Raw genomic sequence first — 17687 nt, 5'->3', positions numbered from 1 at the left:
TCGGAGAGGGCGTTATAGCATGGTGGGTAGTATATATGGTTGTGTCGAGTTGAGGCTGTTATGTACCTAGGTACCACCTACCTTAGGTACGCATCGGACACCGCAGATCGTGTTCTGCAGCTTTTGAAAGCGGTCACCAATCACAGCTCACAGCTCACAGTCTCCTGTCGAGCGCGAACTGTTCCGGTTCTTGTCTACCTAAATGGCTCATTGGTGTGGCTTGCATGGCCTGGCATTGACGACCACTTGCATTGAGTGATGGTGGTGGTGATCGGAAGGGAACCTGGATTGACGCGGAAGGGGCCGGGGAGCAGCGGACTCTGGTCCTTCCGTTCAAAATCGAGAAGAATGAGAACTTGCAAGCCGGTTGGGTTGTATAAAAGTAAAAGGAGATGGAGATGAGCTGGAAAAACTTCCATTTTACAGCTTCAGACTTCATTGCCGTGGTCAGCAGTGCCTGAGAGCCAGGATGTCTGTCGCGCCACCTACCTAAAAGTGACCATGGTGGCGTTCGAAGTTCCCTTTCCCACGAAATCCCACCTGTTCATCTACGACCCATCGCCGCCAAATCTCGCATGCGTATGATCACCCGACTCGTGGGGCCGTAAAACAGGACGGCGGTGAAACCCAGCGTATAGCGACACAGATATCCTTCAACAGGCGCGGGTTGGGGCGCAAATTTGAGGCTGAACATTTTCCTACAAAGGAAGCCGATTGGCTGTCTTAGGTAGATTGAAGTTTACGTCCTCCTCGGGCTCGCATGTCTTGATATCGTAGACTGCATGGACATCCTGGTTCATCATTCCGTCCATGTCTCTCGAGAGGTGTAAGTCGAGTGTCGTGTCTCAAGCCAACATTTCGGGGACGGGGGACGGGGACGGGGACTTTGAGCTCGCCGATAGACTTTAATGGCGGACTCGTGATAATTCATCCGCATGCATACCGATACCTAGCTAGCATTGATGGTCTCCCACAAGTCTTGGAATCCTTCGCTTCGATAGGTTCGCAACCGTTGAGAGTTAGGTTGGAAACACTCCGTAGGCTCCTTTTCCCAGAATGTCTTGCGGGTACATATGTACAAGCGAACCCCAACAGCTCTGTACGGGGTACATAGGTACGGGTACGGAATCTCACGGGAATGGGGGACAGGAGGTACATATGTACCCCAGGAAAGGGGGGAAAGAATCAAATGCAGACGAGGCATGATGTGGATGCTATGCACGCAAGGTTGAGAAGGTCGAGAAGGTTAGGGAGGTGAGCTGGATAGCGGTGATTTCGAAAACCCGTCTTTCGACATCACTTAGGTAATAAGTGAGACGGAACCCCTGAAAGCATTTTCTCACATAGAGATACCACTTGAATCCAGCTGCACGTCTATGCCAGTCCCTTGACCAGCCGAAATGGATTCAACAAGCCAGCCCAGGATATGATACAATAGAGACTGACAGGTTCAAATTGACACTGCAGTCTATCGCCTGACAGGTACTTACTTCATGGACATCCTCGAGACCTCCCCACATCCACATACCTAATCAACAAATACCTTTCTTAGGTAAGATGCATACCTGTCAAGCCTCCTGTAACTCCCGAAACGAACTCAATTGTGTTAAATCACGATCAAGGATGCACCAAACAACAACAACAACAACAACAACAACAACAACAACAACAACAACAACAACAACAACAACAACAACAACAACAACAACAACAACAACAACAACAACAACAACAACAACAACAACAACAACAACAACAACAACAACAACAACAACAACAACAACTCGTAAGCAACACTCTCGAATGTCTAGTTTAGTCAACTGATTGCTAATACAACAACGAACCATCACAAACAACCCACGTAAGCCAAGCATGCCAAATGCAATTGTGCCTTGGACGGTTTATAGCACGTGGTGCTGGACTTGGCCGTCAGCATCGTCCCTTGGCATGCCTGCCGTCATACCTAGGATTCTGCCAGCTCTATGGTAGATAGGTAGGCAGCAACTTTGGCAAGATGCGGTGTATGAGGCTGCATGAAGCTTTGCATCGGCATACCTAGTCGACTTGCCTGGCTCCTGACAACGCTCGGGAAAGTGATGGGGATGTGTGTAATTCTGCGTAGTGATATCTGTGAATAGCTTCATCGGTGGCTACCGGTTATCCGCGTTGCTGGTTGCGCAGTAGTAGTAGTAGTAGTCTAAGGACACGTCCGAGGAATTCGCAGCGGACATGGATGCGAGAGATCAAACCAGAATCCGTATGTTATGAGTATTGTATATTTGACTGAGATATGTGATAGGCGATACTACACTTGTCAACACTGGAGGCATTCATACAGTGAGTGCCTCCGTTGTCTCGAAATGTATATGCCAACTCTAGCTATCCAAACATTATCCATTATAGCTGCCGTTCCTGGCCAGATATTCAATTACAATTTGGTTGACACATTTTTATGGGCGTAAGGGTAAAAAGCCCATCAGACCCTCCCCTGACGACCAACACTCTCCACGCGGAAGCCCAACTTCTCCATGCCCGCCACCTCCAACACTCCCCTACCATCAAACACCCAGTGAGGTTTGTGCATGTGGTAGTGAACTTTCCTCCAGTCGAGCCTGCCCTTGAAGACGTGCTCCTGTCCCGCTCCGTAACCACTGGTCCCCGTTTCCTTCTCGATGAAACAGTCTGGACAGTCCTCAGCGCAGTCCGGCACGGAGTTGAAGCGATGCAATGGATCTTCCTTATCCTCCGCATCTGTTGACTGCAGTAAAAAGGTATGAAGAGCAAGGAGCTCAGTCTCGGTTGGCTCCTCACCCTTGAACGGTCGCGGGTCGGGGACAACGGCCTTGACAGGCGCAGCCTTGGGGGCCAAGACCTCGGCAGACGCTGATACCGGCTCACCGGTGTTCTTGAACTCATCGAACTCGGTGGTAATTAGTAGCGCGTCAGAGGAGTGACAGGCCTCGTAAGCGTCTGCGTAGACAATGACAGGGCCTCCGTTTCTCTGTAGTACCTCGGCGCCGACATAGCGACCGATATCCTCGGCCATCTGCGCTGGGTTGCAGCAGGGGTCGTAGACGGCAATCTCCCGAGGCCCTTCCTCCACCAAGGTTCGGATAATCTCCACCGCTGGCGACTCACGGGTATCGTTGGTATCCTTCTTGAAGGCGTAGCCAAGCATGGTGAGTTTCTTGCCAATGAGGGTGTTGTTGAGACACCTCACGACACGCGAAGCGAACCTGTTCCTGGCGAACTCGTTCATGGTGATGACATTTCGCCAGTAGTCTGCTACCTCGGGTAGTTGGAGGCTCTCGGCCAAGTAAGCCAGACTGAGCACATCCTTCTTGAAGCAGCTGCCACCGAAACCGATACCGGCCTTGAGGAACTTGCTGCCGATACGGGGGTCGGCACCAATCGCACCTGCAACCTCACTGACATCGGCGCCAGTCACCTCGCACACGGCCGCAATCGAGTTGATACTGCTGATGCGCTGGGCGAGCATGGAGTTCGCGACAAGCTTGGCAAGCTCAGAGCTGAACACATTAGTAGTGATGATCCGTGACCTTGGGATCCAAGCGGAGTAGACAGATGCTAAAGCGGCGGCTGCGCGCTGACCAGATGGTGTTGCACTGGAACCGATCAAAATACGATCTGCGTTGAGAAGATCCTTAATAGCAGTTCCGGCAGCCAAAAATTCGGGGTTGCTAAGAACCTCGAAGTGAATACCGGGCCTATGGAGTGCAAGCTGGGGCACAGTTAGCGAGCCAATCCCTTTACATACACAAATCGGTTGTCCTTACAGTGTCTTGTACAAACTGCGCCGTCCGACAGGGGACTGTAGACTTTTCTACAATGATGGCACCCGGCCGGGCATGCTGCGCAACCACATTGGTGACAGCCTCGAAGGCAGTCATGTCCGTGGCAGAACCTGCGCCGGCACCACGGCTCTTGGTTGGCGTATTGACCGCAATCAGAACGATGTCGGCTTCGCTGATAGACTTGGCTACATCGGCTGTGAAGAAGAGATTTGGCTGGCGGGCAGGAATAGGCTTCGAAACATTGTCTCCGCACTGGCTGCCGCATTCTGAGGCCGGAGTGGACGCATCCGATACATCTGGCGTATTCGAAGATGTTGTGTTGGTCGTGGAGAGGGACCTAGTCTCGATGGTGCATTCCTTGGATCCGTCACGGGCAATGCGCAGAATGTGGTTCAAGCCAGGCTCGTAGATGGGGGGATGTACAGAGTTCCATCGTCGAATGCGCTTCTCGTCCTTGTCGACAACCGTCACTCGGATATGGGGGTTATTAAAGGCAATAACAGCCGCAGTAGGGCCGCCTGAAGATCTATTAGTCTACGAACGCTCGACTGTAACCCTCACAGTTTGGCAAGACTCACCAACATAGCCAGCGCCAACACAGCAGATGTTGCGGACTGGCGGTGTTCTGGCCGTAGTGTCGAACAGCGTGGACGACAACGATCTGGAGGTGCTCTGGGGCTTCATGGCGGGGATCCCCGGTTGTTCATCCGCAGCCTGGAGGACGGGACTGAAAGACAAGTTGCTTCCTGGGGTCGTTGGCGCGGTGGAGACGTCGAGACTAACGTCGTTCCCCAGGTCCAGAGTTGAGGGTAACTGATGGGCCATTGCCTTGTGCAAGTGTCTCTCTTAGGGTAGAGACAGGCGGAGTTGACGGGGAGAAAGAGGCAGCGGAAGGGATAAAGGGAGAAACAAGCGGGAACCGACAGGAATCAACGGGAATGGACATGAGAAGTGAACTGGACAATCGGACTACTTCCAATATGGCCTGATAGCGCCAGCAGGATGGTCCTGGAGAGGCTGCCAAGAATGGAGAATCCGGCTTCCAGTGGGTGGAAGCGAACGATTCTGGGGAAGAAAGAAGTGAGAGAAGTCAAGCCGAAGGCGGCGTGGCTCAGGAATTGGTTAGATTCAGGAGGCCAAGAGGATTGGCAAAAGGGTGGACATGACGAAAGGTGGAGCGGTGGATGTCGATCGGCCGGGTTGCGTGTGTGTACATGTCGAAGGTATTTCCATCACCCATCTGTCGGATCTCGGCAAGTCTTGGACAAGCAGCATCTTGGTATTAGTCGGGGTTTCTTGGACTTGGCTATTCTTGAGGTGCTTGAACGACTAACACAGTAGATCTAGCATCCTGCCTTTGTCTGCTCTGTTCGTGAGGGTGACCCGAGTTGGCCATGGAACCCGTAAAATCGCCGTAAAAATACGTACCGCCCATCCGCCCCAGTGACAACATTGATGTCCATATCCATCAAGTCAAAGTCTCGTTCGCTTTCGGCTGGCTTGTTGACATTGGCATCCTGAAGAGGAATGAAGAATAGTGATGTCTTGTCTCAGACGAACACGACAGACAGACTAGGGAAGAGGCGGGCACATGAATCTGCAACTGCAAGGTACTAGCGGCCTATACACGTGTAGGTACAATATTAGCGCAAGCCGAGGGACACAAACACGGTTGGATGTTTCTCAGTGGTCGAGTTGCCGCCAACATAAGGAGACTCTTCAACTTGATGATTTTGAAACTGATTGATTTCTTGTCCCAACCTGAAGTCCAAATCAATCTTGTCAGCTGTCAACTGTAACTGCCAATATTAGAAATGTCGAGCAATGTCCACCGCTGTTGCCGTCTGATGTTTCTTTTTGCTCGCATGTGTTTGTTGGTCTTGGCGGACGTGATACCGGGCTCTGGATTTCTCGATCGGCCAATCATTGGCTAGGAGTCACGAGAATAGTGGAGGGAGTGGAGAACAGTAGCCAGGGCCAAGAACTCCCCGCTGACATGGACGGCCGGGATGTTTCCCTCCTCATCCGGGGACGCGCGTATGCGCCCCAAGTTGGGATGTCCTGGCAGTCGCGGCCACTTGCGCCGTGATATCCGAACGAGCAATTGCCATTCACAATTCAGGAACCGCAATTTCAAGTTCGTTACAACAACAAATCTTTCAAAAGGCAGGCGCAATGGTCGTCGCATCAGTTGCCAGGAAGCAGCCATCTGCCACTTGCCAGGCACGCGACAAATGTCTTCGACTGGTCGGTGAGCTGCGGCATAAAGCGAACTTGGTCCAGTTGCTCAGTCGCTCTCTGCCCACTCAAGACTGGAGAACTGGGCAGCATTCGACTAATCCTGTCGTTTTGGTGAATCCTCCTCCCACTTGTTCGACCGATCCGACCGCGCTTGATACCGAGAACCCCCAACCGGCCAATCCAACACCGGCCATTCGAACACCATTGATGTTTCCGAAACGTCAATCGCGCAATGGCCAGCAGTTCATTCGATGAGCCTTGCCCGTCCAAAAGAGAACATTCGATCCGACCCATACCCTCCACGCGTTACCATCCTACCTTCAGACTTCACCTTCGAGCTGCCAGATGCCCATGGCTCGATCGGACTGCGACACACAAACATCAAGCGATGACACAGTGGTGTACCGTAGCTCAACCCAGGTTTTTCAAGAGTTGGGTGGAAGATTACAACAAGCCAGGATGACGTAACATCAACCCTGGTTTGCTTGTTAGCGCGGTTCCTGCGACAGGGCTGCGAAGAATGCGTTTTGAAGTCCCGCGCTAACAACCAAATCAGGGTTGGTGGTATACCGTAGCATTCTGCCCGCACAGCGGGAGCAGCGTAGCATTCGAGCTACATACTGGTACCAAGTAACACCATCCCTTACCCATGTCATCCCGCGATCCCTCGTGGCTCTAACCTCAACCGAAATCCCCGACGGCGACAGCCCATAATCCAACCGCTATAGCTCAAGTCACTGGCAAAAGGCTCCGGCTGCGGCGTCCAAAAGAATATGTTGCCCATCCCCTGAACTCTCAAGTCGCGATCAAGCAACTCCCGGTAGCATTTGGAGTTTTCCCCGGAATCGGTGATTTCCAAGTGAGACACCCTCTTATCCGGTTATCTGCTGGCTTTAGGCTCGGTTTTGAAGGCCCAAGGGCCCACAGCATTGGCATTCCATTCATCAAGTGAGGTCTGGGGTTTGAGACTGCTCAAGTACGCTGATGACTTTCGGTTCGAAGCGATCAGATGGTTGCCTGGCTCGACAGTACCTCCCGCAAAACAGAATTCGGGAATTTGGACGATATCTAGGCCCACATTATCCGCACTCCGGATCCTTGCTAGGGAGTATCCCCGGCCTACACTGACAACAGGCCCGATAATCTGTACAGAGACCTTGCACTCAGCACCGTCGTCGCAAAGCTGCGACCGAGTTTCCCCGGCCGACCTACATCAGCCTGCTCCGATGAGAACCCGGAGAAGACTAATCGCGAGCAAGAGCCCCAAAGTCTTTTCGGTTAGGGCTGGACTGCCTTCCATCGTTCCGAGAGGACAATTTTGGCCATCTCAGCTTCTATGTGCGGAAGGGGTGTTTGGTCAACGTTGACTGTCCCCACTTGGGATGCAAGAGGCCCGAGTTGCAAGCCACAAACGCACAAGGCATACAGTGAATATCATATGGAACGTGAGCCTTGCCAATGTCGTTACGTCCAGAGTACTATGGATAAGGGTGTACCAAGCTACACAATAAGCTGAGGAGCACCTCGTAGGTTGGATATCACCCGGACCTTTTCGAGTTGACATCTGTCGCGACTCAGGAGGACTATAAGACGCGTTTGTGGCATTTTCCAGTGCTGGTGTGCCTTGTTGTCCCTTTGGTACACAGCTCTGCATTTGCTCTCTCTTTCATACCTAAGGAAACGTTTAGCTCCGAATTCGATGCCACTCCAGCACGGGATACTACTTGTCCTCAACGCCGGAGGCCCAATATGCTATGTCCCATTCCACCCATCCCCTAACATTTACAAGGGTACTAATGCGCCAATTGTCTTCTTTGTGACCTTGCTGGCTCCAAACTCCGTTTGATCCGCTCATAAGTGTTTGTAGTGACCGTCGGAGCAGGCGCGAGAGGACATTACAGCTTCAGGAGGACCAACGAAGTGTTTGGTCTGAAAGCATCAAAGCCTGACAGTCACTGGGATGAGTACGTCTCCTGCAAGTAGTAACTGGATCCAGCTGCTTGCATCGGTTGCTAACGCTTCCGCGGTGTCTCTCCGTCCGTCATTTAAGGATTGATTTTGATGGGCTGCCAACAGAGCATGGTTTCTTTGGAAGTCTTCTACTTAAGAGTTGCTCCGTCCGGACGGGTTCAGACGATGAAGCACAAGGACACCGCAACATCAACCTTCTTACCACTCTTCAGAGTCTTACCCTCTCAGTCCCAACACCGAACAGCCCTCTTGAGATAATTACCGTCACTATAGTCCCCCTTGCCTCCCCCCACGATCACACCGAAGAGATGGTAACCTTCCAGAGTGGTGCGTTGAGCAAGTTGTGCTCCAAGGATCAGCAAGAACTTTTGGATGCCATCGATCGTCTCCGTTTGGAGGGCATCAACAACTATGTCTCATTGCCGCAAATCATTGTTTGCGGTGATCAGTCATCTGGCAAGAGCTCTGTTCTGGAAGCCATCTCTGGCGTCGCTTTTCCTATCAAGGCGAACTTGTGCACTCGCTTTCCCACGGAAGTTGTTCTGCGCCGCACCCTCGACATAAGCGCCCACGTTTCCATTGTACCTCATGAAGACGCCAACGCGACTGAGAAAAAGGCCCTATCTGCCTTCAGGGAGAAGATGACCTCCTTCGACCACCTGCCGGATATTATCGAGAAGGCCAAGAACTACATGGGAATCTCCACGACACAAGGCAAGGCGTTTTCCAACCATCGCCTTCGCGTTGAGATTACTGGTCCTGACCGTCCACACCTTACTATTGTTGATCTTCCCGGTCTCATCCACTCGGAAACGAAGAACCAAACTGCCGCGGATGTCCAGCTGATCCAAAAAGTCGTCCGGTCTTACATGAATGAACCCAGGAGTATCATCTTAGCAGTCGTCTCGGCAAAAAACGACTTCGCAAATCAGGTGGTGTTGAAGCTGGCTCGCGCAGCCGACCCTCCCGGTCATCGCACTCTTGGTATCATCACCAAGCCTGATGCTTTACATCCTGGATCCGAGAGTGAGAAGCAATACGTCGACCTTGCCAAGAATCAGGAAGTCGAATTCCGTCTTGGATGGCATGTACTCCGGAACAAGGATTCCGATAAGGAAGCCAAGAATGTTGTTGACCGTGACACCATGGAGCAACAGTTCTTCACTCAGGGCGCCTGGACTGAGCTTCCGCTTGCCCACCTTGGCATCGACAAACTCCGTGAGAGACTGAGCAAGGTTCTACTCAAACAAATTGCCTCTGAGCTTCCCAATGTGATGGAGGAGATCGAGGCTAAGTTTGAGGCATGCAATGCTCAGATTCAGAAGCTCGGTGATCCTAGGGCGAAGGAGGCTGAACAGCGTCTCTATCTGTACACGCTTAGCCAATCTTTCCAGTCACTTGTGAAGGCTGCTGTGGATGGCACTTACAACCACGACTTCTTCAAGGACGCCAAGACCGACACTGGTTATAGACAGCGAATCCGAGCCGTGGTACAAACCCTCAATGAGAAGTTCGCCGACGAGATTGCGTCACGTGGTCATCACTATGCAATTGAGACATACCATTCCCGCGTTGTTGGTGACAAGATGGTCTTGATTTCTGAAGAGAAGTTCATTGAGCATATTGAGTATCTCTTGAAGCGTACTAAAGGTCGGGAGCTGCCGGGTACCTTCAACCCTATGATTGTTTCGGATCTTTTCCTGGAGCAAGCTCGGCCGTGGGGTGATTTGGCTCGTCAACATGTCCAAAGAGCTTGGGAGGCTGCTAATCAATTTCTCGATCTCATCATCGCCCATATCGCGGACGCTTCGACCTTGAGGACCCTGAAGAAGGAAATCTTTGGACCGTTTATGGACGAGATTCTGGCTGATATGATGGAGGAGGCCAACGAGCTTCTGATACCACACCAGAGTGGCCATCCTATCACCTATAACCAGTCCTTCACAGATGCGCTCCATACGGCCCGAGAGGAGCAGTCGAAGAAGAGGCTGGAAAAGGCAGTACGCTCATTCTTTGGCGATCAGTGCACAGCAACAGACATTACGCTCAGAAAGACTGGGTATTGCAGCGGCTGCGGGGTCAACTACCCAGGGGGCACCTCCGCAGGCGGCACCAACATCAAGGAACTCGTGGTTGCACTAGCACGCACCGAACAGAATCCGGAACGTTTTGCGGCCCAAGAAGCCTTGAGTTGCCTCAACGCCTACTACACGGTATGAGCTATGACTATGCCATTTGTCCAGTGCATATTTCAACATCCACTTACACTGAACACTGTTCCAGGTAGCAATGAAGCGTTTCATCGACGATGTAGCCGCCCAGGTGATCGAAGATAAGCTGATTGACCCTCTTGAGAGTATCCTGTCTCCCGTATCAATCTTCGGAATGGACTCCAAGCAGATCGCCATCATCGCCGGAGAATCCGAAGATAGCCGTATTGAACGAGAACAGCTCAACAAGCAACTTACGGTGCTCCAGAAGGGTATGGACACGTGCAAGCGCTTCACCGGGATGAAGTTCACTGGTAGTAAGTCCGATTATCCCATAGATCATATTCTTCGATACTGACGAAGGAACAGACTCGCTGTTCGTCTCCTCGGCTTCCGAGGCCAACTCTGCGTCTGGAGCCCAAAAGACGCCTAGCTCGTCAAGTGGTGCAGGCAAGCGGAAGACCAAAGCGCAGAAAGACGAGAAAAAACAGCCACAGAATGCAGAGGTATAACTCCTGAAACCTTCTCCTGATTCCGTAAGAGATGTTGACAATCATTCAAGACTAGCGCTTGAGCCCGGAATGTAGACAGCGCCCAGCGAGTGGAACTTACAGTACCTTCATGGAGGATACTCGCCTGGCTCCAAGGCATGACCTCTCGCAGGGAAATCAACTCATGGCGCTACCAGGGGGTGATGCGAGAGACGAGGGTGGAACAACAGGCAATCATTGCGCAGAGGTTCATCAGCTCCGTACCATAGTTAACATGGATTGAGTTTGGGTACATGCAGCGCATGACAGTGATGATGATATTAGGGATATCAAGCAAACCGCCAGTCGCACTGCGGAATCGCATCGCAAATCTCAGCCTCCACCGTCCAACTTGACAACAATATGCTAACAGCGGCACCTGGATAGTTAACCCTTTCCTAAACCGTCTGTGTATCTTTGATATTCTGAAGGAAAAGACTGAGGCATACATCACAACAAAGAGAACAAAGCCACGATCTGAAACGAGATTCAACTATATAAGCCGAACTTCGCATCATTTCCTTTGTTCTTTGACTTCGCTTTTTCCACGCGCGTACACATAATACGTACCTGCTACGAGGAACTGAAACCTCTCCCAGACTCGGTCAAGAATAGTATCCTCCTGCATCGCATCTGAAAGATTGTGTTCTTCGCCGAAACTCGGTACATCACATGAGCCTCAATCTCAACCGTCTCTGACCAAGCTATTCAATGCTCAACCCAGCCGCCGACCGCGGTGCCAAACGCCGGTACCCATCCCCCAACGCAACAGACTACAACGAGATTGAACCCCCGCGCGTCCCTCTCTTTTGCATGCCCTTGACACAAAGCCGCAAACTCATTCGATTTCCCTACATCCCAATGCCCTCCACCACGAAAATCACCCCACGCCCAACCAAAAGGGTAAAATGGAACAAGGAGCCGGCGCACTGGCGCACAACATCCGGTGACTTTGTCGACGGCACCGTCCTTCAACCTTCCTCCTCCTCTGACGATGATGACGACGACACCAATCGCAATCCAGGCTTAAGCAATACCTCCGCTTCCTCAGACGGAAGCAACGCGTCATCAGATATCATCATGCTTGACGGCAGCCCGTGCTCTTCCAAAGCCGAACTTGCTCGGCTCCCCCCGAAGAACAAGCGACCACTCTCCGAACCGGCGCTGTACCAGACTATTGACGAGGCAGTGGCAAGGACGCTGAAAAGACGGCTGGTGCCGCATTTGAATAAGGTCGAGGAGATAGTGCAGCTGAATGCGGCGGAGGCACTGGAGAGGATGAGGGAGCGGATACGGATTGCGTATCAGGTGGATTTCGAAAGGTTGGAGGGACAGGTGAGGAAGGCGAAGAGGGTGTGTAAAGAGCGGGAGAGGGAGATTGAGCGGTTGGTGAAGGAAAGGGAGGGGGGGTATTGGGGGGATGCATTTGGCGATGACGCGGTTGGAGAAAACAAGGGGGAGGAGGGGCTGGAGGGAGAGAAAAAAGGGGAGGAGATGGCTGTGGAGAGGGTGAGAAGATTATTTGTAGAGTTCAGAGCGAAGGTGTGGGAGTTTGTGAGCAGTTCTGCGCTACAGCTAGAGACAAAGAAGGCGAAGGTGATGGAGGTGGATGTTATGCGGTTGCCGTGGGTGCCGGATCAGCAGCTGTTTGGGAGCGCGTCGGTGGAGGTGAGGAGGTTTTTGGTTATGGCGGCTGTGTTTCAGGTGTTGTATTCGAGGATTTTGAGGCCCGGGCATAGGACGTTTGGAGCCGAGCTGGATGAGGAGGTGGATGAACGGAGGGAGACGGGGCGCGTCGAGAGGCAGTTGGAGGAGATTGAGGGGTATTTGATGAGGCATGAGAAAGGTATGTTATCCGTATTGACGTTGGAGGGTATGGGACGCTAATGAGATACGACAGTGGGACACAAAGGCGAAGCGAAATGGCGAGCGGTCAACATCAACCTCTTCAAACAACTTCGAAACGGGATCTTGACGGTTGAAGCTAAGAGCGCAGCTCAAACGCTAATCGGGTACCTTGAGCCCTTGATGAATTTCACCTTTGCGCGGAACAAGCAAATGGTTGAAAAGATTATCGAGCAGCTTTGCGAGCAGGCTGTCGATCTGAAACTGGCCATAAGGAAGTCGCCAGTGCCATTGCGGATCGACATTGCATCAAAAAGCACCGACGAGGAAGGCGATGAGGATCCTCCCGAGTGGGAACCAAAGGTGGACAAGACTGGAAAACCGCTGATCGACCCGCGATGGCACGAGAAAATGGGACAGCTGAAGTTGACGACAGAAGAGAAGGACGTGAGCACCAGGGTCAAGTACATCGCCTTCATCCCGTTCGGAGCGTTGGCGAGATGCGAACCCAACGGACTCAAGGTGGCTGTGGAAAGGGCATGGGCGATCGGAAGGGCCTAGCCGTTGTCGTCGTTGTCAACACCGCCCGAGATTGTCAAGGGCTTTGATTGCTGTTGTCGTTAACAGTGGGGTCCACGCGGCTCCTGAGCCGCTGGATCGGCAGTCGACCCGGGGTTGTGTACTCCACTGCTACTCCACCCTTGCGGTGATGCGGCCGCACATCCGCTCCGGCCCGCTCCCGGATATTGCAACCGCGTAGTCCGGACGTAAGACAAGAAAATATATTGGATAGAAGGAGTTAAGGCACGATACTTGATGCGGCTTTGGGCTTATGTCAGAATCAAGGAGCGACGACGATGGGGCAATGCCAGGCAGTGCTAGACAGCATCATTTCCCGTCGGCCGCTTCAGAGTTGCTGGCAATGATATATAGCTTGATGTTTCTTTCCCATCCGTCCTTCGAACCCTCTGTTTTCTTTCCCTTGTTCTTCTTAACCCATTGCATTGCAAGCACACTAAAATCACCAATCCATCATGCATCTAATCCTCACAGGCGCCACCGGCCTCATCGGCTCCGCCGTCCTAGACGCCATGATCAAGACCAAAGACATCACCAAAATCTCCATCATCAGCCGACGACCCGTCAAGATGGCCGAAGACGCCAAGGACCCGCGCATCAACGTCATTCTTCACAAGGATTTCGAGAAGTACGACAGTGAGCTACTCAACCAGCTCCAGGGTGCAACGGGATGTGTTTGGGCGCTGGGAATTAGCCAAAATGCTGTTGGGAAGGAGTATGTTTTTCTTTCCCCCCTGTTTTTTCTTCACAAAACCCCATGCCTGATACTAAATGGTGACACAAAAAGGGAATACGTCAAAATCACCAAAGACTTCCCCCTCGCCGCCGCCGCCGCTTTCCAGACCTTACCCCCTTCTTCTTCTTCTTCCCCTTCTCCCGACCAAGATAAAGAACCCTTCCGCTTCATCTACGTCTCCGGCGAAGGCACCACTACCACCCCTCCTTCCTCCCAGTCCCCTCTATCAAGACTCACCACCCCTTTCTTCGCCATCATCAAAGGCCAAGCTGAACTCGCCCTCTCGCAGCTTTCTACTTCCACCTTTCTACCCTTCTCTATGCGCCCCGCCTTCATCGACGCGGCCGCCCACCCTGCCATTCACCCGTACATCCCCAAAGTGTCCGGCCTTTATACTTTGAGCAACTGTGTTTTGGGACCGCCCATCCGAGCGGGGTACAAGAAGATGTGGAGTCCTACGGAACATTTGGGAAAGTTCTTGGTGGAGATGGCGATGGGGAAGTGGGATGAGACGATCAGGAAGGAGGCGGAGGTTTCGAATGGAAAAGGGTTTGAGAAGTTGGAAGGGGGTAGTGTGGTGGTGGGAAATGAAGGGTGGAGGAGGATTGCTTCGTTGGAGGGGTAGGTGCCTCTCGGGATGTATTATTTCTTTTTTGTATAGAATAAGTGGGTTAATTTGGGCGAGAGAAAAGAGGAGGGAGAACGAGAGGAAGATAAGATAGGATGGCTGGTGGTATAAGCGGCGGGAAGGGAAGGAGAAAGATGGTGGGCGCCATGGGATGAGATTGTAATGATATCAAAGAGATTGTTTTTTTTTTCTGGCGTGGTTTAATGTTTTGGATGATCGTTTGTTCGTGAACAGATTCATAAACCTCTGCGCTATCAAGGATAGTTGAGTATTCCGACCTGATGGCTGCTTGTTCATCAACAGGGGAGTGATAATGCATCATCTTAGTACGGGACAATGGGACGTGTGTCGACAGACGGTAAAACCGAGCCGTGGGTTCAGTTGCAATAATACATCTATAGTAAAACAAATTGTTGGTTAAGACTGTGATAGACAAATGACTGAACGTCCGCCAACACACCTCATATGTCGAATGTGCAAGTATCCTGAATTACTGCCCATATGGCGCGACAACCTTGGGGAACTGCTGGACGCATCCACCACGATTGATATCTTCACCCAAGCCGGCAGACAACCAGAGTTGTGCGCCACAATAGAGAATGTTCTTTCTTCCGATGGAATCTTGGAGCGTGAGCTCACCAGTGGCGGGATTCACGCATCCCTTGATCTTGCTGACCGGGCCACCCTGTGCAATGGCACTCTCGATAGATTGCTTGTTGCCGATTTGGGGCCAGTTGCTTCCCGAATTGGCGGTCGAAATATAGACGTAGTATGTGTAGGGATAGGGAGCAATTTTGTCGTGAAGATACAGAGAGCCTTCGCTATCAAGAGCAAAGTTGTACCGGGGCTGGATGCTCTGGGAGGTGGTGGTGCTGCCAGTTTGCCAAATCAGGCCACCGGCCAGGCCGTTCACCAGGTTGGTGTACATGTAGAGGTCGTTGTTGTTGAAAGTGGTCATTGCACGGAAGGCGCCGGTGTTGATTTGACACACGGGTTGCACGGGCTCGGGGGCCAGGGTCGCGGTCTCGATGGCGGTGACAGTAGCAGTGAGGGAGACGACATTGGTCTGAGTGGCAGTGACCGTCTCAACATCATCCACGACGACAGTCACGGTAGTCGAGGCTGTGGCCTTCACTGAGACCAACTCAGTTTCCGTAGTGGTAACGATGGCAGCAATAGAGGCCAAAATGGTCTAAGTAAAAAGTCAAGTCAGCTAGGTTCGCCTGCGAATCCCGACATGGTGAGAACCTACAGTGGTCTCTTTGACAGTAACAGTTGAAACGGGAACAGGAACGGTGACGGTTACGATCTCAGCACCGACGCACTTGCAGGCCGACTTGTACTTGTCGAAGGACGGGCAGTCCAAGGCGTACTCGGGAAGCGCTGGAGAAGACTGTACGGGAGCAGGCTCGACCGAGGCCGAGCTGGTGGGCTCCACGAACGTCAAGGTATCAATGTCGCGCTTCTTCTCGGTCGGAGCAGGGACGGTGATGGTCTGGAAGACCGTCTCGGTGCTGGCAATGGTCGTTTCGGTTGTGAGCTGAATGACTGTCTCGGTACCAACGGTAACGGCAGAGCTCTCCGTGAAAAAGATCGTCTCGGTGGCAGCGGTGGTTGACTCGATTTCGGTGACGATCTCGGTGCCAAGGACGGCGGCATACTGGGTAGAGGACACAGTAACGGTCTCGGTCACGATGCGGGCCGGGGCCGACACAGTCTCGACAAGGACCGAGGCGCAGTCATCAATTCCATGTTGGTTCAGGACAATGGCTGTCGTGAGAAGAACCTTGGTTAGTATTGCTTGTGAGAACATTGTACTGGAAGCAATCGTACCTTTCAAGCACTTGTTGCTGCGACAGCAGGCGGCCGAGGCCAGGTTCAGCCAGGCAAAGCCCGAGGCCAGGAACAAAGCTTGCTTCATGATCACAACCAAAGTGGTCTCGTTAAAGAATGACTGGAGTGAGTGGTGAGCGATCGTGTTGAGACGTCAACCTCTTTTTGTCGGATCCCAAATCCACGGTTGGTTGTGTCGATCCCTTTTATTTGGGTACGGCAATGGAACCCTTTTATTCACACATAGGATCAACGACAGAACGGGTGGCAGAAGCAAGGAGAGCGGCTGAGGGCTGAAGTCGGTCCATGTGTAATTTCCGTGTGCTGGTGGTGATAGGACGCCACACGAGCTGCCCGCGATGTTGCATCTCCTCTCCTTTCAGTTGGACGAATCTCGACCATTTCCCGCTATTCCACCTCAGCCCATCCCTAGGAGGACTAGCAGTGTGTTGACATGGTCCCGGATATTTGGGAGACGGGCAAACACACGTGTAGGCCACTAGACGTGGGGACTAACAAGCTTTCCATGAGGGAATCTGGCGTGGTCAAAAACAATAGCGCGGTCAATAGCGCGGCCGGATCCGTACTCGCTTGGCGGCCGATGACAGCTGAGCCGCCGTCGTGTAGACGAAGTGTTGGAGGGAATGGAGGTCATTCATCTTTCTGTGTCCGTATGGCCGGAACCAAGGCCGATCCGAGATGTCGGTGAAAAAGACCGTTGTTTGTTGTCGATGTTGCCTGGGATTGAAGGATGACCTGGGCCAGTCCGCAAAGCTGCCTACACCCGACCAAGATCGAGGGAATTGGTCCCGTGTATGATCTACCACGCCCTGTTAGCGCTTTGCTTGGATTTGTATGGAACCTTGAGAAGATCACTAACAGGTCAAGCCCGGGGTTCTTACCGAGGCTCTTGTCCGAGGTGTGGGTGACTACGCTACGCTGCGAATGGCATTGCGATTGGACTGCAAAGAGGAAAAACAAGCGAGGAAGACTGAGAGAAGCCTGAAGACGAAGCTCCCCAGTGGAGTTGCATGTTTTCCATCTGGGGGATCCTGGGAGCCCTAGAACAACAGCTGAGAACCCCCAGGGTCCAGAACGTTGCGCACGTTGAGATTGTGGAGTCGAGATGAAATTGGAAAGGTGAGGCTGATTGCTGACGGATTGTTGCTTGATGATTGCTCAGATCATGTTGCTGTCGTCGAATTTCGCAAACAATTGAAGTCAAAAGTCGGAATAACATCCAATTTCCAGTGGTTGCAGGTGTGCCTCCCTTCTGTGCCTCTCTCTGATCTTGCCGTC

At 52.3% G+C, this 17687-nt stretch overlaps 6 protein-coding genes across 8 annotated transcripts; 4 read left to right on the top strand and 2 right to left on the bottom strand.

The window, feature by feature from the left end:
• Window positions 1–810: 810 nt before the first annotated feature.
• On the top strand, window positions 811–1816 carry NCU04937 (hypothetical protein; the record flags this gene model as incomplete). The annotated part of the gene is made up of 4 exons (XM_954292.3): window positions 811–826; window positions 1115–1152; window positions 1228–1254; window positions 1553–1816. 4 exons carry the CDS (start codon window positions 811–813, stop codon window positions 1814–1816), a joined length of 345 nt encoding a protein of 114 aa, XP_959385.3.
• Window positions 1817–2244: 428 nt separating this feature from the next.
• On the bottom strand, window positions 2245–5564 carry NCU04936. Of its 2 annotated transcripts, none has more exons than XM_011395818.1 (4): window positions 5150–5564; window positions 4394–5074; window positions 3798–4333; window positions 2245–3742 (listed from the first exon to the last, which is right to left on the bottom strand). In XM_011395818.1, exons 2-4 carry the CDS (start codon window positions 4638–4640, stop codon window positions 2477–2479), a joined length of 2049 nt encoding a protein of 682 aa, XP_011394120.1. In that variant the 5' UTR covers window positions 4641–5074; window positions 5150–5564; the 3' UTR covers window positions 2245–2476. The 2 variants fall into 2 exon arrangements, with proteins under 2 accessions (XP_011394120.1, XP_011394121.1); XM_011395819.1 differs by having other exon boundaries at window positions 5244–5564.
• Window positions 5565–8335: 2771 nt separating this feature from the next.
• Window positions 8336–11018, top strand: NCU04935 (dynamin family protein; the record flags this gene model as incomplete). Its single annotated transcript, XM_954290.2, has 4 exons — window positions 8336–10240; window positions 10311–10554; window positions 10607–10743; window positions 10800–11018. The coding sequence occupies 4 exons, from the start codon at window positions 8336–8338 to the stop codon at window positions 10809–10811; spliced, it is 2298 nt and encodes a 765-aa protein (XP_959383.2). The 3' UTR covers window positions 10812–11018.
• A 460-nt stretch (window positions 11019–11478) lies between these two features.
• NCU04934 (hypothetical protein) lies at window positions 11479–13173 on the top strand (the record flags this gene model as incomplete). Its single annotated transcript, XM_954289.1, has 2 exons — window positions 11479–12613; window positions 12668–13173. 2 exons carry the CDS (start codon window positions 11479–11481, stop codon window positions 13171–13173), a joined length of 1641 nt encoding a protein of 546 aa, XP_959382.1.
• A 340-nt stretch (window positions 13174–13513) lies between these two features.
• Window positions 13514–17470, bottom strand: NCU04932. 2 transcript variants are annotated; one of them, XM_011395817.1, is made up of 5 exons: window positions 17269–17429; window positions 16389–17208; window positions 15808–16325; window positions 15016–15747; window positions 13777–14950 (listed from the first exon to the last, which is right to left on the bottom strand). In XM_011395817.1, exons 2-4 carry the CDS (start codon window positions 16474–16476, stop codon window positions 15046–15048), a joined length of 1308 nt encoding a protein of 435 aa, XP_011394119.1. In that variant the 5' UTR covers window positions 16477–17208; window positions 17269–17429; the 3' UTR covers window positions 13777–14950; window positions 15016–15045. The 2 variants fall into 2 exon arrangements, with proteins under 2 accessions (XP_011394118.1, XP_011394119.1); XM_011395816.1 differs by having other exon boundaries at window positions 13514–15747; window positions 17291–17470.
• Window positions 13647–14552, top strand: NCU04933 (nucleoside-diphosphate-sugar epimerase; the record flags this gene model as incomplete). Its single annotated transcript, XM_954288.1, has 2 exons — window positions 13647–13906; window positions 13979–14552. The coding sequence occupies 2 exons, from the start codon at window positions 13647–13649 to the stop codon at window positions 14550–14552; spliced, it is 834 nt and encodes a 277-aa protein (XP_959381.1).
• Window positions 17471–17687: the final 217 nt, after the last annotated feature.

Source organism: Neurospora crassa, linkage group IV, assembly GCF_000182925.2.
Source record: "Neurospora crassa OR74A linkage group IV, whole genome shotgun sequence".
Taxonomy (NCBI): domain Eukaryota; kingdom Fungi; phylum Ascomycota; class Sordariomycetes; order Sordariales; family Sordariaceae; genus Neurospora; species Neurospora crassa.
Note: the sequence above shows the minus strand (reverse complement) of the source record. Positions and strands in the feature narration are given on the sequence as shown.

What these genes read in the sequence shown, in the direction of transcription:
- NCU04936 (XM_011395818.1), bottom strand. Translation starts at nt 4,640, where the DNA reads ATGGCCCATCAGTTACCCTCAACTCTGGACCTGGGGAACGACGTTAGT. An exon ending in TGTTGGCGCTGGCTATGTTG is followed by an intron (nt 4,334 to 4,393) that starts GTGAGTCTTGCC and finishes ATAGATCTTCAG; the next exon opens with GCGGCCCTACTGCGGCTGTT. An exon ending in CGCAGTTTGTACAAGACACT is followed by an intron (nt 3,743 to 3,797) that starts GTAAGGACAACC and finishes ACTGTGCCCCAG; the next exon opens with CTTGCACTCCATAGGCCCGG.
- NCU04932 (XM_011395816.1), bottom strand. Translation starts at nt 16,476, where the DNA reads ATGAAGCAAGCTTTGTTCCTGGCCTCGGGCTTTGCCTGGCTGAACCTG. An exon ending in CAGCAACAAGTGCTTGAAAG is followed by an intron (nt 16,326 to 16,388) that starts GTACGATTGCTT and finishes TTCTCACGACAG; the next exon opens with CCATTGTCCTGAACCAACAT. An exon ending in TTACTGTCAAAGAGACCACT is followed by an intron (nt 15,748 to 15,807) that starts GTAGGTTCTCAC and finishes CTTTTTACTTAG; the next exon opens with ACCATTTTGGCCTCTATTGC.